General features: G+C 41.9%; 1 protein-coding gene across 1 annotated transcript in view; it reads left to right on the forward strand.

The window, feature by feature from the left end:
* Nucleotides 1–25584, forward strand: part of xylt2 (xylosyltransferase 2) — an 83121-nt gene that overhangs the window by 14477 nt on the left and 43060 nt on the right. The window contains exons 2-3 of the mRNA XM_033044468.1: nt 14950–15424; nt 24518–24693. Of these exons, the coding sequence (XP_032900359.1) occupies nt 14950–15424; nt 24518–24693 (651 nt within the window). The remainder of the gene's footprint in view (nt 1–14949; nt 15425–24517; nt 24694–25584) is intronic.

Below are 25584 nucleotides of genomic sequence, written 5' to 3' on the forward strand. Positions count from 1 at the left end.
ACCTATTAATTTTACTTCTCAGTTCACTTTATCCAGCTTTCCATTCATACCTACGTAATTGCTTTATGACCAATCCGGATCTCAAATTTATATAAAGGAACAAAGGATTTTATTCTGACGTCACTGATTAATCTTGTCTGATTACACATGATTAACATAGCCTGCTTGTTTCTTCATTGGATCAAAAATGTGTTCAAGGAAATTGTCTTGAATTCATTCTGCGAACTCATTCAGGATTATCTTTGCGAATTTGATTAGCCCAATCTGTGAAGTTGAATGTTCCCCATGGTTATTACAATACCTTTATTACATGTCCCTATCTCGACTCAGCGGGACAGGCATCATCTCTGGAGAGAAGGAATGGGCGACGTTTTAGGTCGAGATCCTTCTTCAGACTGAGTCTGAAGAGGGTCTCGACCCGAAACGTCGCCCATTCTTTCCAGAGATGCTGCTTGTCCCACTGAGTTACTCCAGCTTTTTGTGATTTTCTTTGGTTTTATGCATTCCTTCCTACACATTCCTATCTTGACTGATATTCTGTGTATTATATGGCCATTGGGAGTTTACCAATGGTGTTTTTTCATTCTTTCTGTTATTCGCTATCTCTATCCAAACTTATTAGACTTTCAGAATTTCTGAGTCAAAATCAATTATTACTACTCTCCTGTGTAATGCGAACTCAATCTTGGACAGTTGTTCCAGTGTGTTTTGAATGCAGGCTATTGCTGCAGAACAGCTCTCTTTCTCCATTCCCTGTCCCCTGGATTGGACACCCCTTTGCTAGCATCATCCATTCAGTACTCTGGTCTGTTTGAACCTAACTCTTCATATTCCTGGCTGAATCTCTCTCTTGGTTCCACTTATATTGATCGTTTCTGCATGATCCATGGCAACTGGATCTTCTGATTCTAATTCAAGTTCCTATCTGTTCCTGAGGTGATGTGTTTAAGATCTGCTTTTGAGATTCATGCTTTTGTGTAGAGTGCAGTATTTGTCCCCGAGTACATTATCCTGTACCATCATTACTTTCCTTTTACTACCAACCCTGCCCTACCAACTTAAGTAGCTCTGTACCACCATGTGTTAGTTCGCTCATCTTCACAGGCTGCATGATTCTCAAACGTTGGACCCCGACTGTATAATCTTGCTGAACACTATCCAAATCATGAGCTACCACCTAATTAATGATGTGTGTTTTTCTTTTAGTCAGTCAGGGAATGTTCTCCTTCCCTCATACATCAGAATGTCAGTAACAGCTCCAAGCTCGACAACCCTGAGTTGGACTTCCTCACGATACAACCTGATATTGTAAATATATGTTGCTAAGCAATGCATTGATCCCCAGAGATTACCACTCTGTAGCTGCAATGCATTTCCTTCCCTGATTTATAAAACAAAATAGGATTGCTGGAAGCTTCAGCGGGTCAAGCATGTAAGGAGGGAAATGATAGATGATGTTAGTTTTGATTATTCATTTCCCTCCACAGAGGCTGCCTGACCCACTGAGTTCTTCTAGCAGTCGTCCTTGTTTTTTGCTAGTTTCCAGCATCTGTAGTCTCTGACACTGATTTGTATTTATTTCATATATAGTTTGTTGTCAAATGCATGTCATCAATGTATGAAGTGATAAATAGTCTGTACCAGTCAAACTTCTGTAATCATTAAATAATGCATAATTTCTTACATTAAGCATCAGTTCAAGCATTAAAAAAAATCCCGTTTTGAGCAAATTTGAATATCATAAATATTGGTGACACTTAGCTGCAGCTCTTTCACACTCTGCATCAACAACTTTTGCACTCTGTGATACATTAATTCAATGCTGTAAATCCAACCAAATTCCCCAAGTACTCTGCCTTTGCTAACAATAATTACTACCTATTCGTGGAATCAGTAAGCAGAACACCCAATTAACTGTAAACCATAGCTTTTAATGGGCAATTAACTTGTAGCCTTTTTTTCCCTGTGCAAAATAAGTTAAATAAGTTTGCATTTAGAATTAACTACATTTTGGAATTAAATTAATCCCTGACCAAATTTATTTTCCAATTTTGCACTGTGGAAGCTGCAGTCTTTATAAAATTGGCCTCTTCAATCATTTCACCACACAGCTGTGTAACATAAATGTAACCAAATTGGGAATTTTATGCAGTAATGATAAACGTGAAGCTTCAAGATTGTTGTTGTATTCCATCTGGTACACTAACATCCAAACCTAGATCAAAGAACTGAAGTTTGGAAATGCCGTGATATTTGGTTGACAACATTATGAAGCCCTGGTAGAACTGGTCAATACCATCAAGGGGAATACACCTATACAAAAAAAGAGGCTTGTGATTGTTGGATTCTAGTCCAAATCATTGTGCTTTTTCTGAATAGTGACCATCCCGTTCAAAGATCAAAATAATCCTTTGTTGGAGGGGAGTGAGATGAGAAGTGACTAAATGGTAGCTTCTTCAACCTGTCTCTTGTGTCATTGAAAACTATCAATATAACTACAGACCAGTGGCATAGATGCCACAGAGCCAATTTCTAAACATGTTTCTGAACAAGGCAGTCGAGAGAAGAGAAAAAAATGTCTATTAGCAGTATTTAAAAAAAGAGATGACTGCTCTGTTGATTTATTTGAATTCCATCTGGATGCCAAGCGAGAGTGAGTGAAAGGAGGTAGCGAGAAATACCTTTGCTGAATATGGGATGCGATAGCGATTAGAAAGAAAGAGCAGTCTAAGCAAATTTCACAACATCTGTACAGAAAATTAGGTAACTTTTACATATATAATCTCTAAATATAACAAGCAGCTAAGTTTTCATGTAGAAAATAAATTTAACAAGAATGATGCCAGGATTAGTGGGCATTAGCTACAGGGAGAGGCTGGACAGACTTACCGTAGATTGTTTCTCTGGAATGCCATAGGTTGCTGGGAGACATGGCAGAAGTATATCAGGGATAGACAGGACAGATGGTCAGAATCCTTTCCCTAGGATGGAAAAATAAAATACTAGAGGGAATAGCTTTAAGGTGAGAGAGGCAAAATGTAAATGAGATGTATGAGGCAGGTTTTTTCTACACAATGGGTGGTGAGTGCCTGGAAAGCGCTTCCAGGGGTGGTGGATGAAGTGGATACATGAGTAGCATTTTTGGTAGGCATAGGTTATGTAGGGAATGGAAGGAAACGGATTATTTGCAGGTTGATAAGTGTTCGGCACAGACATTGTGGGCCGAAGGGCCTGTTCTTTTTAGTTTAATTTAGTTTAGAGATACAGCACGGAAACAGGCCCCTCTGCTGTATTGTCCCATGTTCTTTAATATATCTTAAAGTCTTATTTCATATTGTGGTTATTTGCTGCACATTTATATCAACATTTTTTAAATGATAATTTATACAATTCACAATTACAGAATTGTTAGATAATGCTGCTTTTTGAAACATAGAAAATAAGTGCAGAAGTAGGCCACCCGGCCCTTCGAGCCAGCACCACCATTCAATATGATCATGGCTGGTCATCCAAAATCAGTACTTCGTTCCTGCTTTCCGTTAGCCCTAAGAGCTATATCCAATTCTCTCTAGAAATTATCCAGTGAATTGGCCTCCACTGCTTTCTGTGGCAGAGAATTCCACAAATTCACATCGCTCTGGGTGAAAACATTTTTCCTCGTCTCAGTCATAAATGGCCTACCCCTTATTCTTAAACTGTGACCCCTGATTCTGGACTCTCCCAACATTGGGAACATTTTTCCTGCATCTAGCCTGTCCAATCCCTAAATAACTATATGTTTCTATCAGATCCCCTCTAAATTCCAGTGAATATAAGCCAGTCGATCCATTCTTTCATCATATGTCAGTCCCGCAATCCCGAGAATTAACCTGATGAACCTATGCTACACACGCGCGCGCGCACACACACACACACACACACAGAGCGAAGGTGGGGGCCAGGGAAAGAGGAGGAGCGTTGTCTGCGCGATGAAGATGAAGGTAAACGGCTGCCACAGTAAACGGTAGGTCCTTTAGAGAGGGGGGGGGGGGGGGAGAAGGAGTGAAGACACTTTTAAGAAATATAATAAAGTTTAGAGGGCATTTTACCTACCGGTAGGTCTTCCTTGGTCCTGAAAACTCCAATGAGCCAATCAAAATGCCTGCTAAATTTTATTATACAGCGAAGGAGATTGCCTACGGCTGCCCACGACTGCCTGTAAGTAAATAGCGACCCCACTCCACTGCACTACCAAATTTTACTCGCGGAAAATTTTTCAATATCCTGAAAATTTTTCCGCGACCTAGCTGAGGCGCGAGTAGGCGGGAACTTCCCTCGAGCATGCAGGAGAGTTCCAGCGACCTCATAGGACTCCCTAGGACCTTGTGTCAACCATGCTGCGAGTTTGAGTCCAGGGCAAACTCTTCTAAACTCGCAGATTAGGTCGCCCAGGTGGGACAGGCCCTTAACAATAGTCCAGGTGTGGTCTCACCAGGGCCCTGTACAACTGCAGTAGGACCTCCTTGCTCCTATACTCAACTGCCTACTGTACCTGCATGCCTACTCTCAGTGACTGATGTGCAAGGACACCCAGGTCTCGTTGCACCTCCCTTTTTCCTAATCTGACACCATTCAGATAATAATCTGCCGCCTTGTTCTTGTCACCAAAGTGGATAACCTCACATTTATCCACATTATACTGCATCTGCCCACTTACCCAATCTACCCAAGTCACCCTCCAGCCTCATAGGATCCCTCTCGCAGCTCACACTGCCACCCAGCTTTGTGTCATCTAAAAACCTATAGATGTTACATTTAATTCCTTTGTCTAAATCGTTAATATACATTGTAAATAACTGGGGTCCCAGCACTGAACCTTGCGGCACCCACTAATCAGGACCTGCCATTCTGAAAATGACCCGTTAATTCCTACTCTTTGCTTCCTGTCTGCCAACCAGTTCTCTATCCATGTCAATACCATACCCCCAATACTCTATGTGCTCTAATTTTGCACACTAATCTCTTGTGTGGGACCTTGTCAAAGGCTTTTTGAAAGTCCAGATACACCACATCCACTGACTTCCGTTATTCATTCTACTTGTTACATCCCCAAAAAATGCAACTTTTTTTTATTATTTAGAGTAGGAAATGTTTTAAAGTATAGTTGGATTCATCGAAAACCTCTTTGTTCTTTTTCCTTCAAATCAAGAATTCAATAGCCTTTGTGTATTTCTCAGCAGCAAACAGGACGGAATGAAATATAAGTAATTAATTAACCTGATAGATTTAGACTAGTTTGCACTATTACAGACTGACTTTGTACTCCTGAGGCAGGTTGAGCATATTTTGAGAATATTTTGTCATTTAGCTGTGTCTCAATTTAAGTTTCAGGTTTCTTTGGAGCTAGAACTTGAATCATTATGTTTTTTTGCCTAGATTGGGTAACTAGTTAATAATTATATAAATATAAAAGAGTTGCTATTAAATTCAATCATGTAATTTCCTTAAACCGAGCTTGGTAAATTATGTATCTCGATTCAGTTATATATTCACTTCTAAAATATGTTCTCCCTAGTTTCAATTCTAGTGGTAGAGCGTTCTTTGCATCATCTGCATTACAAATCCCTGCTAATTTCTCATTTTATGATGACTTTGGCACTGGTTAGCAAGGAGAGAAATATAATTTTCCAGGTCACTATCAAACTCTGGTGTTAATTTAGCTTCCCTTTTTCAATTTTACATTCATTTCTTCTGACTGTATTTATGAAATCCAATATGCTATTTCCTTTTTTTGTGGTTTTGACTGTCTTGCCTGTCAGTTTCTGGCAATGATCTGACTTACTATTGATTTTTGTTCTGTCTCCCTATTCTTCTGGCTCTGTATTGCATATCTTGGATAGTTTCTCAGGGTTGAGGATGACTTGCTTCTTCTCCTGTTCTATAGTTCTAAGATGACTGGAGTCCTCTGCAGGCTCTGTGGACTCCAACAAAGGTTGAATTTTTGGGTGGGTGAGTTATTTGGGAGCATTATCTTCTGTTTGCACACAGTCCAATTAAATTAAATTAGATACGAGAAGGCCTGGTGTTGCATGTCACAGTCATTGCAAGGATCATCAACAACCACCAAATAACTCCTCCCAGAATAGCTATGTGAGTTTCATCCGTCTAGTGGTATAGCGAACCCAACAGAGCGAACCGAAATGTTTGAAACAGCTCCAACTATTCAATAGGTTCTTACACAAGCAAAAGCTTTCAACTTCCATCAACTAAGAAAGATTACTGAATATTCTTCTTTCCTGTTTTGGCTATCCTCAGAAGATTGTTACGATTCTGTGTCTGCTACACAATGACATTCAAACTGTACCCCAAATTGATGGATTAAATCACAGTGCAGGCTGTGATTAAGCAAGGTTGTGTTATTATACTTCCCAGACTCTGTTACATGTCACTTCTCCACATTGTATTGTAACAGGCACCCATCTACTTGGTGTTTAAGAATTCAGACTGATGGGGGGTGGCGGGGAGAAGAAAGGAAAAAGGAGGAGGAGGAGCTCGAGGGCTGAGGGATGGGAGGAGACAGCCCGAGGGCTGAGAAGGGGAGGAGACAGCAAGAGCTAACAAAATTGGGAGAATTCAATGTTTATGCCCGCAGGATGCAGACTCCCCAAGCGGAATACGAGGTGCTGTTCCTCCAATTTCCTGTGTTGCTCACTCTGGCCAAGGAGGAGACCCAGGACAGAGAGGCCGGACGGGGAATGGGAGGGGGAGTTGAAGTGCTGAGCCACCGGGAGGTCAGGTAGGTTCTTACAGACCGAGCGGAGGTGTTCGGCGAAACGATCGGCCAGTCTCCGCTTAGTCTCACCGATGTAGATCAGCTGACATCTAGAGCAGCGGATGCAATAGATGAGGTTGGAGGAGATACAGGTGAACCTCTGGTGCACCTGGAACGACTGCTTGAATGGAGTCGAGGGGGGAGGTAAAGGGACAGGTGTTGCATCTCTTGCGGTTGCAACGGAAAGTGCCCGGGGAGGGGGTGGTACGGGATGGGAGGGGGTGGTACGGGATGGAAGGGAAGAATTGACAAGGGAGTTATGGAGGGAGCGGTCTTTGCGGAAGGCAGACATGGGGGGAGATGGGAAGATGTGGCGAGTGGTGGGGTCACGTTGGAGGTGGCGAAACTGACAGAGGATTACTTGTATGTGACGGCTGGTGGGGTGAAAGGTGAGGACTAGGTGGACTCTGCCCTAGTTGCGAGTGCGGGGATGGGGAGAGAGAGCAGTGTTGCGGGGTATGGAAGAGACCCTGGTGCGAGCCTCATCTATGGTGGAGGAGGGGAACCCCCGTTCCCTGAAGAAGGAGGACATTTCAGATGCCCTGGTGTGGAATGCCTCATCCTGGGAGCAGATGCGGCGTAGAAGGAGGAATTGGGAGTAGGGGATGGAGTCCTTACAGGAAGCAGGGTGGGAAGAAGTGTAGTCCAGATAGCCATGGGAGTTAGTAGGTTTATAGTGGATGTCGGTCAGAAGTCTATCACCTGCGATGGAGATAATGAGGTCAAGGAATGGTAGGGAAGTGTCGGAAATAGTCCAGGTGTATTTGGAAATAGTCCAGGCGTCTGAAGAAGGGTTTCGGCCCGAAACGTTGCCTATTTCCTTCGCTCCATAGATGCTGCTGCACCCGCTGAGTTTCTCCAGCATTTTGTGTACCCATCTACTTGGGTTTTGCTGAGGACTGTTTGTACTTTTCCAATTTGGAATTTTTACTGCGTATGTTCCTGCTCTCTGGAATTGCTTTGATTGGATTTATTTTGCGTACAATTCAATAAAATCTTGTTATACACAAGCACAATCATACCCAAGTTTAAGAGTGTAAGAATAGTAGATTGGACATTTTTTTTAGCCTCCAGCCTTCCATGATGGGAGTGTACTTATTTATTGTTTTTATTATATGAATAAAAATGGCTTTTTATTGTTTTCTGTCTTGCGTCATCTCTGTTTAGTTTAGGGATTCAATCAAATACCATTCCAATTGACAACTGTAATTATGTTCTGTTTTTATTTTACTTGTAAACTGGAGCTGTTGTTGGATTCTGAAGAGCAGAACTGCTCTTATGTTAATTTTGGGTGATTACACAACATGCTTAGTTAAACCGTGCATTGTTTACAATTATAATTAATTGAACATTCTTAACGTGGAGGTGGAATACTGATCATTCCATGCCAGCCTTCTGAATATTACCAAGATCAAGACCTATTTTATGTGTGAGAATTTCATGCTTTTATTCTCTAAGAAAATAGTTTTATCATAAAAAGAAAATCTCGGGTGGCGCAGGACCTGATGATGGGAAGGGAACATGAGAGGCTGGTGATATATACATTAATTACTAGATTCATTGACTGTTGCAAATTGCTCGTGGTGTGTAGGGGAGTGGTGGAATCTGAGGGGAGTTGATAGGAATGATACGAATTCCTTCTCTCCAGAGATGCTGCCTGTCCCGCTGAGTTACTCCAGCATTTGATAGGAATGTGGGATGTGTGGTCAATTAAATGCAGCACTTGGTAAAGCCCCAGACTGACTTTGCCTCAATTAATAACTATACTTTATTCATGTTAAATCCAAACAACAAAGATTCATGACATAGCTTATTACTTAATCTTTAGTTTCACAATTCATTTATTTACACAACTTTAGCTTACTGCGCAACTTCCGTCACTGACACAACAATCTGTATTTGGCAATATCCTACACTAATGAACCTGGCTGAGTTTTGGAACCTGACTTGGCAAGTTTTTCTCCTGTTCCTTGTCTTGGGTACGTTGTCTTCAGTGGTTGGTCTCTGGATGATAGCTGCCGGTTATCTCATAAGGACCTTTTTAGACTTTTCTCCATATACTTTCCAGACATTGCTTCATTATTTATAGCCGATTATACAGCTGCAAGTCCAGTCCTTATCCATACTAATATGTCTTTTGAAATCTCCTTCAAATCCCTGCTGGTGATGTCCCACCATTATGCATTCAGCATTCATCAGATTGTTGAGACATAAAAACTATAATAATATAAAATTATTAAGGGATTGGACACACTAGATGCAGGATAAATGTTCCCGATGTTGGGGGAGCCCAGAACCAGCGGCCACAGTTTAAGAATAAGGGGGAGGCCATTTAGAACTGAGATGAGGAAAGACTTCTTCACCCAGAGAGTTGTGAATTTGTGGAATTCTCTGCCTCAGAAGGCAGTGGAGGCCGATTCACTGGATGTTTTCAAGAGAGAGCGAGATAGAGCTCTTAGGGCTAGCAGAATCGAGGGATATAGGGAGAAGGCAGGAACTGTTTGTGGATGATCAGCCATGATCACATTGAATGGCGATGCTGGCGAGAAGGGCCGAATGGCCTATTCCTGCACCTATTGTCTATGTATCTATATTCCTGTCACAAGAATCCAGATCCCAGAACATCCTTATCTGCTTGTTCTGTGCTCAGGACCAGACCACAGAATTGTGTCAGCACAACTCCACTTTATCTACTTTCTACCCCAGACAGCACATTTTGGATTTCAACCATCGTCTGATGAAATTAAAAAAATCAGATCCTCTTGTAATCTCCTACCACTACCTTAAACCTAAAGGTAGATAACCGATAGTTACTTCTGCTAAGAGGAAGAGTTTCTTACCATTTATCCTATCTCGAATTATAGAGCTATACAGCACAGAAACAGACCCTTCGGTCCAACTTGTCCATGCCAACCAAGTTGTCTAACCGAGATAGTCCCACTTTTCTGTATCTGGCCCATATGTCTCCCACCCTTTCCTATACAAATACCCGCTCAGGTATCTTTTAAATGTTGTGATTATACCCACCTCTACCACTTCCTCAACTCGTTCCACATACACACCAAACAGTGTGTGAATAAATTTGATCCCCAAATTCCTTTTAGACTTCCCTATACTGGAAAAAAAGACTGTGATGTTCACCTTGTCTATATCCCCCATGATTTTATATCCTCTAAGGCCAACCCTCTGAGTCCTGCACTGCAGGATGAAAGACTATGTGGCTTCCACTTGTAATTCAAACTTAAACCCAGTAACATATTACTACATCTTTTTTGCACTCTTCACAATTTAATTACATCCTTTTACTGCAAGATAACCAAAATTGTACACAGTACTCCAAATGTGACCGTACTAATGTTTTGTTAGGCTGAAACATGATGTCCAAACTTCTGAACTCAATGCCGTGACTGATATTTAAAGGCAAGCATGCTGTGCACCATCTTCATCAGCCTGTCTATATTTGTGTCGACATTTTCAAGAAAATATGTACCTGTATTGCTGAATTGCTCTGTCATACAACTGTCTCCAGGGACCTACCAAATCCTGCCCTGGTTTATCTTACAAGAATGAAACAAATTGTATTTCACATTTAAACTCCATCTGTCATGCATCAACCCCTTAGTCCCTTTGATCAAGATTCCATTTTAATTGTAGATAACCTCCTTCACCATCCACTGTATCACCAATTGTAAATTTACCATGCCACCAACATTCACATCAAAGTTGTTCATGTAAATAATGAATAACAGGGAACACTGATCTATTCCCCCTCATTTTGTGTAGCTCGGTCAGGTCCCTCCCCTCTAAACCCTCCAGTCTTTCCTCATTGCTAAAATGTTCAACGACTTGTGAACATCCTCCTCAGTGCAGTCACATTCTTCCCAAAGAGTGGGAACCAGAGCTCCAACTAATTCTTTATACAGTTTTGTCATAACTTCCATATTATATCCGAAGCATTGACAGATGAAGCCAATTGTCCTTAAGCCATATCACCTTATTTACCTGTGTTCTCTTCAGAAATCGCAGTACACATACAAGATCCTTCCGTTCCTCAGTACTTAACCTAGGGTCCTAACGCTTATTGTATGTATCCTGGCTTTATTTGTCCTCCCAATTGTGTTCTATCCTTGTAATTTCCTGAACTTTCTTCAGTTTTGGTTTTGTGGAGGGGGTATTTTTAAATTCATGATTCCTGGTATTCCAGCTATGAAGTTGATAACTGATCTTATTCTTCTCCAGCTGATGATATCAACATATTGTGAATTCCTGTTTTAGGATTTTCCATCAATGAGTAACTACTAAAATCACCCTTCCAAACTTCCTGCTCCGTGATTGAACAGGACAAACTAGATAAAGAAACAAAAGCTCAAACATGGCCTGAACTACCCAAGTTTCAGGAGACTGATGACCAGTCACCATTGCCACATCAAAGAAGGGTCTCGACCCAAAAGGTCACCAATTCCTTGTCTCCAGAGATGCTGCATTACCCGCTGAGTTACTCTAGCATTTTGTGTCTACCTTCGATTTAAACTAGCATCTGCAGTTCTTTCTGACACTTGCTTTTTGGAATGGATTGTTCGTATCGATACAGTCTGTAAAATAAGTTGGAAACAATATTTTTCCAGTATGAAGTGTTTGCGTTATTGTCAAATCAGACTTGACATACTCTTGTTCAGGGTTTCGGCAACAAAATGTTGTTGTTGTGGTCTGTTGATAATGGGTTAAACTGTGATTCAGTGGTGTGAAGACGGTCTAGCTGGGAGATCAGTTCAGTATGATGGGTGTGCCAGTATTGTCCCATGTTATAGAAGAGATGTTAAATAATGGCCCTGTCTTCCCCTTTGGGTTCATGTAAAATATTCCAGATTACTAATCAAATAGTGTGGGGCCTTTTTTACTTCAAGGTCTCGACTAAACATATTCCTCAATACTGTGTGGTTAATTGTTCTAATTATTTCTGGGAGTTCGCTGTATTGGTGATATTTAGCATTCTGTTTACTACTTGACTTGTAACTACCATTTGCCTGGTTCGTTTTGAGCCTTTATTTTCTTTTTTGGCATTATTTGTGGTTTTGGCTTTTGACATTGAGCCTGACAGACCTAGAAGCAGGAGTAGCCCGCATGGTCTGTTGAATCGGCTGCACTGTTCAGTAAGTTCATCGCTGACGTGAGCACTACCTCAGCTCCACTGTCCTGCCAGCATCCCATTAGCTTTATAAACCATAAACATCAACTTGATGGTAGTCAGAAATTTGGACTCAACAGCTATGTGGGGTAGAGTATTCAAAGGTTCACTATCTGAGAGAAGAAATTTCTCCTCATCTCCATCTTGAATGCCTAATATTGTCTCCTTGCCATTGCTGGATTGAATTACTATTTGCTTGACAATGGAGAAGTTGTTTAAAGTTGGCAAGTTCTCAATTTCTGAGCAACTGCCAGTGCTCAAATCTCAAGACGTAAATTTATTTAGTTATTCCTGCCTTTGTGAGCTGATTTGTCAGTGCAAGCGAATTTACTTTTCTTTAAATTAATCACCGCAGAGATTCTGATATCTAGATTTTTGGATGTTAATTGTGGTTTTATTCGCTCTAGTATTTTGACAGTTACACATCTAAAAGTAGCTTATATCTGGGTAACTTGTGAATCAAGCATTTTGTAACTGACCACACCCTGTTTCAAATGTTTCCAATCCAATAAAAATTCTACCAGTCGTGGCAGAATCATTAGCTCAAATTTAAGCCCACCGCACTACATCCTGCATTTTTCAGGCGCAGGGTCGAAACTCTTGTCTGATGAAGGGTCTCAACATGAAATGTCACCCATTCCTTCCATCGAGATGCTGCCTGTCCCGCTGAGTGTCTATTCTCGATACTCTTGTGCTGTTTTAAATGAATTCTTACTCGTGAATTGCACAAGTTACATTTCTCAGCAATATCTTTGCAGCAGATCTTCTTTAGATTCATCCAGGCAGTACTTGATGATCTCTATTACTGCAGAAAAGTCTACAATTTACCTTCCATGTAATGCAGAACGGCCTTGCAGTTTTATTTGTATGCCAAGAGTAATTAATTGAGTGGCGTGCTTTTGTATGGTGTTAGTCTTGAGTTACTACATTTTCAAATAATGTGAACAATTACTTCTAATAATTGAAATCTTAATGAACTGTTGATTTCATGAATATCAACCTGAATTGAGGCCTGCAGAGGGAAAGCAGCTATAACGGAGCGATTAGAACATTGCAAAGCCTTTATTTTTGATCTCACCCTGCTCTCCATTCTCTGCTATTCTTTGCTTCGTTGACAATGTCAGTTACAAAACTGCCGAGCATGGTGTCACGTGATCTATATCCCTCCATTCCTTTCATATTTATGTGCCCATCTGAAAGCCTATTAAAAGCACCAATTGCATCTGCTTTCACCACCATCCCTGGCAGCGTGTTCCAGGCACCCATTACTCTGAGGTTAAAAAACTGCTCCACACACTTCCGATGAACTCCCCCCCCCCCCGACCTTAAAGTTATGGCCTCTGTTCTTTGACATTTCTATCATGAAATAAAGGTTCTGATTCGACTACCCTAACTATGTCCCTTTTAATTTTATATAGATCTGACCGGTCCCACCCTCAATTTCCAACATTACAGAGGGATAGTCAGGTTGCCTTTGGTCATGGGAAGTTCTGCTTCACAAATTTGATTGACGTTTTTCGAGGAGTTAACCAAGTATATTGGTGAGAGAAGTGCAGTTGATATTGTCTACATGGAGTTTAACATGGTACAATGGTTCTGCTATATACAATAGTTGCATTCCTAGAAGCCTTGTGTTATAAAAATTGCATTTAAAAAAATGGTGTCAATCGGGAAAAGGGGGTTAAGAGCGAGAATATTTTAGACTTGCAATAACAACTCTTTCTTGCCGCAGGCTTTCTAAAAATAAGTTTTTTTAATAGCTTTAAATTTATTTTTGTTACTGCAAGCTAAAAATACTAAAGCCTGTATGATACATTCTTTAATAGAGTATCATTGCAGTGTCAATAAAAGTGATTGCTTGTCCGTTTCAGTGGTCACCTCGGTGAAACTGGCAGGCTGTGTTCTTAAGAGACAATGGTTTCTGATTACCACAGGGAGGTTACATAGAATTTATTTATTTTCGCTACCCTTTTTTGCAAGACAGCTTTTTTCTGCTTGGCTATTTCCTAAGTGATTTGTAAGTAGTGTATAGTTCCCAATTGAAATTGCATTATAACCATTAGGATTGTGGAATACAAATAATGTTGTGATTCATCAATTGCATTGTATACAATTCATGGTATGGAAACATGTCATGGCAGAACTACTCATAAGCTGGTCCAGAGGTTAAACGCCATGGGATCCAGTGCAGGCTGGCAAATTTAAATTTGATTGTATTGAAAACCCCACTAAAATTGATGATGACAGTCATTGAACAGACATCATGAAGTGGGGCGGCGCAGTGGCTCAGCGGTAGAGCTGTTGCATCACAGCGCCAGAGACCCAGGTATGATCCTCACTACGGGTGCTGTCTATGTGGAGTTTGTATGTTCTCCCTGTGAACACATATGTTTCCGCCGGGTGCTCTAGTTTCTTCCCATATTCCAATGATGTGCAGGTTTGTAGGTTAATTAGCTTCTGTAAATTGCCCCTAGTGTGCAGGATCTGAGTGAAATAACATAGAACTTGTGTACGGGCGATCGATGATTGGGGTGGTCTCGGTGGGCTGAAGGGCTTGTTTCCACACTGTATCTCTAAACTAAACTGAAGTGGATTTAGTTTACATCTAATATCCTGCAAGTTCTCCAGTTCAGGAGTATGGGAGGAGTAACTGGGTGCAAGGGAAAACAAACACAGTAATTTCATTGTAGTGAACAGGTAAATTTATAATAACGCAATGGTAATTTTACAAAAGATGTATGTATGAAAGGTTTTATGAAGGTTTTATAACAGACCATTTTATCTGTTCATTGTTGAGCGGTTTGTGAACGGTGAATTTTAGTTTATTTGAAAGAACAAAAACTATTCTAAATTCCATCATGGAATGGGAAAATGTGGTGAAAATACGATGTGTGTGTAAATTCTTGATTTTTGACCAGGCTTGTAACTTGGGTGATGCTGTTTATTTCCGCAGACAGGGAGGGATAAGAGGACCAAACTACCTGACAGCAATGAGGTGGACAGTTCTGACAGCCGACACCTGGGGCCCAGCCGACGGCACAGTGCAGGCAGACAGGCCGTGGAGCGTCCGAGCAGCACAGCCAGTGTACTGAGGACTAGTTTACTGAGGCGGAAACCTGCAGTGCGGCACTGGGTTGGTCCAAGAATCCACTTCAGCAACGTTATTCAGAGCAATCTCTCCAGCAGCAGAAACGTCAGTGATGTAAAAGGAGACTCAAAGAACAATGATGTTGGCAGCGTAGAAGGAGCCTCTCAGCCCACCAGCAATGACTTCTCTCCAAACTGTGATGTTGTAGGGAAGGATGCCTTGTCTGCATTGTCCAGGGCGACCACTCAGTCGTGCCAACAAGAGATCGCCAATGTGGTCTGCTTACACCAGGCTGAGAAACTGATGCCACACTCTGTACCTCGTTTCTGTCGCCTCTCAGGTATAGTGCAATAATAATGTTTCTTTCAACTTCTGAGTTTATTGCAAGCCTTTTTTCCTTACGAAGGGTTTCAGCGTTGGAACATTCAGAAATTGTCTATTCACATCCAGCGCTTCCAGGGCATGGATCATATCCGAGGTGTCGAAATAAAGACATAAAGCATGGAAATAGGCCCCTTGGCCCAACGTGTCCACGTTGACTAGATTGGGGCCCATACCCTTCTAAACCTTTTCTATCCATGTACCTGTCCAAATGACATTTAAATGTTGTTTTGTGCCTGCCTTAGCTGTGGCTACAGAAGTAGCTTACCACCACCGAGTGTGACTGAAGAGTGAATTAATAATGCGATGTAAAGCGCCTTGAGTATTAGAAAGGCGCTATATAAATCCCATCCATTATTATTATTATTACTTCTTCTGCCAGCTCGTTCCACGTGTTCACCACCCTCCGTGTAAAAAAGTTGCCACTCTGTCCTTATTAAATCTTCTCCGTTTCACCTTAAACCTCTGTCCTCTAGTTCTTTATTCCCTACCCTAAGAAAAAAATACTGTCATTCACCCAATCTCAGTCCTCATGATTTTATACTCCTCTATAACGTCACCCCTCAGTATCTTGCCCTCCAATGAATAAGGTCATTGCTTGAGCAGCTTCTCCCAATAGCTCAGGGTATTGAGTTCTGGCAACATCCTTGTACATTTCTGCACTTTTTCCAACTTAATGGCATCTTTTGTATATAACTGAGCACAATACTCCAGATGTGGCCTTCAATGGCTTGTACAACTGTAACATAACATCCCAACTTCTATACTCAGTTCTCTGATAGACGAAGGCCAGTGTGCCAAATGTTGTCTTTACCATCCTATGTACTTGTAATAGACCACCCTAAGTGGAAAAAGTTGTCCCTCAGATTTCTATTAAATCTTGCTCTTCCCACTTAAACCTATGTACTCTGGTTTTTGATTTCCCTACCCTGGCTAAAGGACTCTATGCTTCACCCTAACCATTCCAACTTTTCCAGATGACTCAGATCCTCTAGTCCTGGCAACATCCTCTCTGGACTCTATCCTAGCTTGATGATATCCTTTCTACAGCTGAGTGACCAAAACTGAACACTGTACTGCAAATGTGGCCTCAACAACATCTTGTACAACTGTAACATAACATCCCAACTTCTAAATAAGGATCTCAACCTGAAACGTCACCTATCCATGTTCCAGAGATGCTGCCTGACCTGCTGAGTTACTCCAGCACTTGGTGTCCTTTTTATACTTAATACCCTGACTGATGGAGGCTAATGTAGACTAGACTAGATAGACTGGTTTATTTTCCTTGTAATGGACGAGGTTGAGCCTGACAGGTTGCAAAATTATGACAGGCTGTACAGTAAGAAACATCACCATAACAAAAATATTTAAAACCAGAAGCATTAGTTTATGTTAAAGGTTAGAGGGAATCTGAGGAAAGAATATATACCAGGGTGTTTGGAACCTGGAGTGTGTTGCCTGGAGAGCTGGTGGAGACAAATACTCTAACAACATAAGCATCGGGAGGAGTACTTGAGTCTTCAGAGGTAGACATTGCAAATACAATAAGCCCTTGTTTCAACGGACCGCTTTATAATGGATTTTGGTTGTGGTGACGGACCTATTGATGCCAACCCGGCCTGCATCACCACCTCAGCTGTTTCTAAGCCCAACTGCACACGTCACCCCCAGCTTGCACTATTTCCCTGGCCACTTCCAGGTCTGGCTGCCGACGCCACACTCGGCTTGCACCACCTCCCCAGCCGCTTCCAGTCCAAACCTACTGCCGCCACCACCGGCCCACACAGCTTCCTCGGCCACTTCCTCACCGTGCTTGCCACTGCCACTGCCACTGCCAACCCTTGCCTGTGCTCAGGCGGCCAGTGGGCCGCGACCATTGACTCCACTCCGTCAGCAGGCTGGTACCGTCAACTCAGCTGATTTCCAGGCCCAGTTCCAGACCGAGAGTCTAAATAAGGGTCTCGACTGGAAACGTCAACTATCCATGTTCTCTAAAGATGCTGCATGACCTGCTGAGTTACTCCAGCACTTGATCAATTTTGTGTATTAATCAACAACTGCAGTTGTTAGTTTCTACTAGTTATACAATCTTCTTCTTGCGTATGATGTGCACATCCTAAAGTTGTAGGACAACTTATTCTATTGGATCTTATTTGATTGTGCACACCAGGTTGATTGTATTCGTCGAAACAGGGCGGACCACGTGAAGGTTGCAATCTCCCACCGCAGTTATACAATGATAATACCTTTTTTGATTATAGCAAACAATTGGCAATAACTGACTCCATTCCCCAACCCCCTATAATGAGGGGTTACTTTATTCCAAGACCAGCAGGTGGGCTAGTTTCCAATCGAAGAAATTAGCTTGTAACAATTCCTTTCATAAGAAAAATTAATGGGTATAATGATAGACAAGTCACTTGAATATGCAGCAATACATAGAGGTACCTACTAGAGGAGGGGCAGTGCTGGACCTCCTGTTAGGAAATGAGACGGGACAGGTGGCGGAGGTATGCGTTGGGGAGCACTTCGGGTCCAGCGATCACAATACCATTAGTTTCAATATAATTATGGAGAAGGTCAGAACTGGACCTAGGGTTGAGATTTTTGATTGGAGAAAGGCTAACTTTGATGAGATGCGAGGTGATTTAAAAGGAGTGGACTGGGACATTTTGTTTTATGGGAAAGATGTAGAAGAGAAATGGTGGACATTTAAAGGGGAAATTTTAAGTACAGAATCTTTATGTTCCTGTTCGGTTGAAATGAAACAGTAAAAATTGGAAAGAGCCCTGGTTTTCAAGGGAAATTGGACATCTTGTTCAGAAAAAGAGGGAGATCTACAATAATTATAGGCAGCATGAAGTAAATGAGGTGCTTGTGGAGTATAAGGAATGTAAAAAGAATCTTAAGAAAGAAATTAGAAAAGCTAAAAGAAGATATGAGGTTGCTTTGGCAAGTAAGGTGAAAGTAAATCCAAAGGGTTTCTACAGCTATATTAATAGCAAAAGGATAACGAGGGATAAAATTGGTCCATTGGAGAAACAGAGTGGGCAGCTATCTGCAGAGCCAAAAGAGATGGGGGAGATATTGAACAATTTCTTTTCTTCGGTATTCACCAAGGAGAAGGATATTGAATTATGTGAGGTAAGGGAAACGAGTAGAGTAGTTATGGATACTATGAGTTTCAAAGTAAAAGAAGTACTGACACTTTTGAAAAATATAAAAGTGGATAAGTCTCCAGGTCCTGACAGGATATTCCCTAGGACATTGAGGAAGTTAGTGTAGAAATAGCCGGGGCTATGACAGAAATATTTCAAATGTCATTAGAAACGGGAATAGTCCCCGAGGATTGGCGTACTGCGCATGTTGTTCCAATGTTTAAAAAGGGTTCTAAGAGTAAACCTAGCAATTATAGACCTGTTAGTTTGACTTCAGTGGTGGGCAAATTAATGGAAAAGATACTTAGAGATAATATATATAAGCATCTGGATAAACAGGGTCTGATTAGGAACAGTCAACATGGATTTGTGCCTGGAAGGTCATGTTTGACTAATCTTCTTGAATTTTTTGAAGAGGTTACTAGGGAAATTGACGAGGGTAAAGCAATGGATGTTGTCTATATGGACTTTAGTAAGGCCTTTGACAAGGTTCCTCATGGAAGGTTGGTTAAGAAGGTTAAACTGTTGGGTATAAATGCAGGAATAGCAAGATGGATTCAGCAGTGGCTGAATGGGAGAAGCCAGAGGGTAATGGTGGATGGTTGTTTGTCGGGTTGGAGGCAGGTGACTAGTGGGGTGCCTCAGGGATCTGTGTTGGGTCCTTTGTTGTTTGTCATGTACATCAATGATCTGGATGAAGGGGTGGTAAATTGGATTAGTAAGTATGCAGATGATACCAAGATAGGGGGTGTTGTGGATAATGAAGAGGATTTCCAAAGTCTACAGAGTGATTTAGGCCATTTGGAAAAATGGGCTGAAAGATGGCAGATGGAGTTTAATGCTGATAAATGTGAGGTGTTACACCTTGGCAGGACAAATCAAAATAGGACGTACATGATAAATGGTAGGGAATTGAAGAATACAGTTGAACAGAGGGATCTGGGAATAACCGTGCATAGTTCCTTGAAGGTGGAATCTCATATAGATAGGGTGGTAAAGAAAGCTTTTGGTATGCTAGCCTTTATAAATCAGAGCATTGAGTATAGAAGCTGGGATGTAATGTTAAAATTGTACAAGGCATTGGTGAGACCAAATCTGGAGTATGGTGTACAATTTTGGTCGCCCAATTATAGGAAGGATGTCAACAAAATAGAGCGAGTACAGAGGAGATTTACTAGAATGTTGCCTGGGTTTCAACAACTAAGTTACAGAGATAGGTTGAATAAGTTAGGTCTTTATTCTCTGGAGCGCAGAAGGTTAAGGGGGGACTTGATAGAGGTCTTTAAAATGATGAGAGGGATAGACAGAGTTGATGTGATCAAGCTTTTCCCTTTGAGAATAGGGAAGATTCAAACAAGAGGACATGACTTCAGAATTAAGGGACAGAGGTTTAGGGGTAACATGAGGGGGAACTTCTTTACTCAGAGAGTGGTAGCGGTGTGGAATGAGCTTCCAGTGGAAGTAGTGGCGGCAGGTTCGTTGGTATCATTTAAAAATAAATTGGATAGGCATATGGATGAGAAGGGAATGGAGGGTTATGGTATGAGTGCAGGCAGGTGGGACTAAGGGAAAAAAGTTGTTCGGCACAGACTTGTAGGGCCGAGATGGCCTGTTTCCGTGCTGTAATTGTTATATGGTTATATGGTTTAATATGATTTCCCGCACCCAAGGCTTTTAAAGGAAGTTGCTGCAAAACATAGAGGCATTAGTTGACAATTTCCAGAGCTGTTCTAAGAGGGTGCAAATGAATTGGTAACCTGCAAATGCGATGTCCACATTCAAAGAAAGGAAAGAAAAAGTAAGAATATATAGGCCAATTATCTGAATACGACTGTGAGCAAGATGTGAGTTGTCTAGAAATAGCTGGTTCTTTAAAGAGGCATTATGTTCTCAGACCAAGTCAGCATGTGTTTTATGAAAGGAAACTCGTATGACAAATTGGCTGGAATTGTTCAAAGATTCATTAAGAGAGTCAAATCGAAAGGACTATACATGCAGTTTAAATGCTGGAGTAACTCAGCGGAACAGGCAGCATCTCTGGAGAGAAGGAATGGGTGACGTTTTGGGTCTAAACCCTTTTTCAGACTCGACCCAAAACATCACCCATTCCTTCTCTCCATAGATGCTGCCTGTCCCGCCGAGTTACTCTGGCATTTTATGTCTACTTTCGATTTAAACCAGCATCTGCAATTCTTTCCTATACATGTAGTTTAGTCAGATTTCCAGATGGCATTAATCAGGTGCCACGTAAAAGGTTGTAACGAAGACAAGAGCTCACAGTAATGGAGGAAGTGGGTTGAGTAGAAGCTGAAGCTGGTTATCACACAGAAGGCAGCAGCTAAATGAATACAGGATGCAACTTTTAGGATGCAAAGTTGCAAAGTTATCCACGCCTGCAGCAATTACTCGTTTATTAATGACTTGATGGAGGAGACACATTGTAAAATATCCACGCTTGCTGATAACATGAATTTACATGGACAGAGGGCAAACTTGAATCAAGATCAAAAGCTTGAGATACAGAATAGAAATTTGCTCTAATGTACCGTAATTAATGTGAGAAAACAACTCAAACACAATGCGAAAGAAACAGCAAATATATCAATTTTTTCAACTGTTCTCGATGCAGAAAATCAAAATGGATGTTTCACAGGCAGTCCAGATGAGATTCACAAGGCTATTGCATGAGGTGAAAGGCCTGTCCTATCGTGAACGGATATAAAAATATTGGATCAGCATTCTTTAAAAGAATGTAAAGAGTTCTTATTGCTTTTAATAGTATTAAAATAGCATATCAGTCACATCTGAAAGTCACACAGAAATGAAGATCTTCATTTGAAAAGTTCACAGATCAACAGGTTTCATATTTCTTTATGGCATGGGAGGGTGCCAGCTTGGCCAATTTTGTCTGTGCTGGCTTAGATTCCATGCATGACACCACTGAAACTAGTGCAGTTGGATTGGAAACTGAAACTTTGACATTTAGCTCAACAAATATAATATCTGTAGCCAGGTTTCATGGTACAGACAGTCGGGTCCCATGGACAATGTTGCAATAACCTCAGAAAACTAATCCTTGTTGATTGGTCAATCCTAATATTGTGTAACTCCCCTGCTATCACTTCCATAGTAATAGACTCCAGCATTAATATCATGTAACTGGTTTGTAGATCCCCCATTTACACTCTCCCTTTTGAGTATACAGTTATGATGTGGGCCGAGGAGCTTTTTCGTTCAGGTTCATGACCCAACTCATGGAACTACCTGAATTGTTAACATATTGTGTAAAATTATTATATAAATCATACCTGAAACTCGTCAAGACCAAAACCTGCACATTTTTAAGAAATATGAGAAAAACCTCAAATTACCCGAGTGGTAATTGCCCAATCAATGCACGTTTGACATTGAGGTCGGACGCAAATTGACCAATCCCGCGCTTTGTTTTATGGTCGCTAGGCAGCGAGGACCCTGGGATCATGGCTGCCTCCTCATTACATCAAAACAATAACAAGGTTTCCAAGGAATAAAGGTAATGCTCTCCTTGCCGATCATTTTGTTTTTCAATTGATTTATCTTTATAAAGTTATCATGTGAACTGTTAAATAAAAATGATAAATAACAAATGTAGAGCTAGGATTAGGGTCAGTCAGTCGGTCGGTCAATCGGTCAGTCTGTCGGTTGGGCTTGTCGGTAGGCCGATGGATGCTGTGGAGGATCGGTCAGTCCGCCGGTGGGTGGTGAGAGCGGTCGGTCGGGCCGGGCCTCCAGTGGGTGCTGCGAGGGGTCCGTCGGGCTGTCGGCCGGCCAGTGTTGCAGCAAGCGAGCGGGCGGTCTGACGGAGCCGGTGCTATGGGGGGTGCTGAAGTCGGCCCGAGAGGCGTGCAGGGCAGTGCTGCTCCCCACCATCATCACCACCAGAAGGGAATGCTGGCCGAGGTGGATGCACTGCGGGGCCACACGTACGGAGCCCACAGCCGGTCCCAAAGCAGCTCCAGCTCTAGCCATGGGCAGCTCTGGAAGGGGGGCGAGTTAAGGTTAGGCATTTTCCTGTCAGTGGAAGATGCCTTAGCCTTCCCCCAGCCTGGCACTGCCCCAGTCCCACTATGGCCGTGACCCCTCACTCTGCACACTGGCAGTCAGTGGGGTTCAATAAACGGAGGAACCCACAGGAACTGCACTCACCCATTAATTAGGCTGGTTCAGGCACCGGACCTCTGTGGCAGTCTCATTAAAAAAATAACTTCAAAATTATATTCATTATATTATTTTTATATAATTATACATAATCATATATGATTACAGTCGTATTCACAAGATACACACACACACACACACACACACACACACACACACACACACACACACACACACACACACACACACACACACACACGCACACACACACATATATAATAGTATAATAATATATGGTTTAAAGAGGCTGCAACACGGAAACAGGCTCCCCATGGTGTAATATGGGCATTGGACATTAGATGGCGCTTACTTGTTCGATCTCATTTTCTAATTAGTTTAATTAATTAATGTGCAACTTTTGGCACTGAAGAGTTATGACGTCCTTCTCAATTATATTTTATCTAAATCTGTGCAAAATTTCATGTAGTTCTGAGACATGTGTCACGAAAGTTGATTTCTAGACACATTTTTGATGCTCGGCCCAGAGCCTAAGTAGGATAATGTTTGTTCCCTTCCATTCTATTAGAATCAATTTAGAATTTTGGAGTATGGCAACCAGTGCTTCTGTTGTCAATTCTTTCAGAATCTTGGCAAGACAGTCATTGGGTCTTGGGGATTTTATTGGCTTTCAATCTCTTTAGTTTTTCTGTTGCTATGTTTTACTCATGCTAATTTCCTACAGTTAGTTTTTCACTCTGGCTCTGTGTTGCACTGTTTCTGAGACACATTTGTTATCCTTCTTATAGAGAGAGAACATATTAGTTTAAATTCTCTGGTATTCTCTCCTGCATCTGTCTCTTCGGGACACGCGCTAACCTTGGCTTTTTTTTCTTTTTACCTAAATAGACAGAGTGCCTACTCCGCTGCCCTTTCTCTGATCAAAGTCCGGATCGTTGAATGGGGGTGGGGGAGGGGGGGGGGTGGGAGGGCGGCGGGGGGACCACGTGAATGGGCGTTTTGGCCAGGCCCAGGAGCAACCCCCCCCCCCCCCCCCCCCCCCGATCGGCCCTACCCACTCCCTGCCTTGTGTCCAAGCACCAGGATTGTGGGCAATGATGGAAATGGGTTTTATGAACTAGGGGTACGCTAAGGTCCGTGAGGCTGAGGTTGGGAAGGAGGGGGGGGGGGGGGGGTAGACGCTATAAGCCCCCTGTGAGAATTTTTTTTTCTCTCTCTCTCTCTCTCTCTCTCTCTCTCGCTCTCTCTCTCGCTCTCTCTCTCGCTCTCGCTCTCTCTCTCGCTCTCACACTGGCCAAACCAGTATCAGCTAATTGGATGACTGTTACCAATGATGGTGGAGATTGGCCTCTCCTGGCCTGTCAGCCAGTGATAGGGATCAGACCACCCTCTCCAAATCCTTCCTGTATTGAAACAACTTGGACTGCACACAATATTCTGAACATAGCCTAACCAAAGTTGTATAGCAATGCAATATGATTTCCAGATTTTTATGCTCAACATCACCCCCATCCTGTCACTTACAGGAAACTATGGACTTGATGCTCTTGTTTTCAGTCATGCATCTCACCATTGTTTGATCAAGGTGCTCAAAGGAATTGTATGCTGGAGGCTGGTTGTTTTAGTGGTGGGAAGAGAAGAGAGAATTGGGAAAATAAACGGGAAAGATCCTGTGGAAAATGCATTAGCCTTGCATGGTTCAAGCGATTGTACTAATTAATAATGTTTCTTTGTAGGGAAACCGAACAGCATCATCCAATGGGAAGATGGCAGTGTGGATCCAACATCCATCCAAAATCCGATTAGAATTGCATACGTCCTTGTCGTTCATGGCAGAGCCATCAGGCAGCTTAAGCGGATGATCAAAGCCATCTATCACCAGCGCCACTTCTACTACATCCATGTTGACAAGGTATGCACTCCATAATTCTGACAGGGAGCCTCACCTGCGTGTTGCATATGTTGGACTGTACACGCAGGTGTAAAGAGTAGTGAAGTGGTTTCAATTGCAAGAAAATATCATAACGAGTGAAATTATGGGAACTATGGGGAACTAAACCCCAGAAAGTACTTGCCTCGGGGAAGTACAGCACCGATTCACCAGCAGGCTAGAAGAGCAAAATTAAGAAGGCAGTTGCTGATGCTATGTTTGTGAATCCTGCATCTTATTTAGGTGTTTCAAATGATCAATAAAAGCAGTCCAGAGCAAGGTATCGGGTACTTTTAAATAAAAGCTGGGTCTTTAAGGACTGAGATCGTGGGGAATGGGTGGTTGGTGTCATCAACCATGCTAATTCCTTTGTAGTCTTACTTCCTGACTCTTCGAAGCTTTAGAAATGTTCCTGTGGCGACTGATTTTTGTTTTTTGTTCTGTGATGATTTTAAAAAAAAAGGTGTTTGGTTAAATGTAGTGTGGAGAACTATGACTAATGATCAGCAAAGATCTTGTAGAGTGATGGAGCAGTGGAGGGAGATGAAGGCCTAAACTTGTTTCCATGTTTCTAAACAGTGGTTGAGTTCGGAAATAATATGAAACGGTAGATGATAATTTAAAACAACTGCAGATACTGGTAAACTTAAACAAAAACAGAAAATGTTGGGAAAACCCATTAAGTCAGCAGTCTCAGTGAAAAGAGAAACAATCAATGTTTCAAGTCCGTAAGCTGTCGTCAGAACGTGTGACAAAGGGATCCTGACCTGAAATATATATATTTTACATGTTGCCTGACCTGCTGAGACTTTCCAGCATTTTATACTTTTGTATCAATGCGGTTGAGGTCCCGACCACAGGGGAAAATGGAGG

This window comes from Amblyraja radiata, chromosome 26 (assembly GCF_010909765.2).
Source record: "Amblyraja radiata isolate CabotCenter1 chromosome 26, sAmbRad1.1.pri, whole genome shotgun sequence".
Classification (NCBI taxonomy): Eukaryota; Metazoa; Chordata; class Chondrichthyes; order Rajiformes; family Rajidae; genus Amblyraja; species Amblyraja radiata.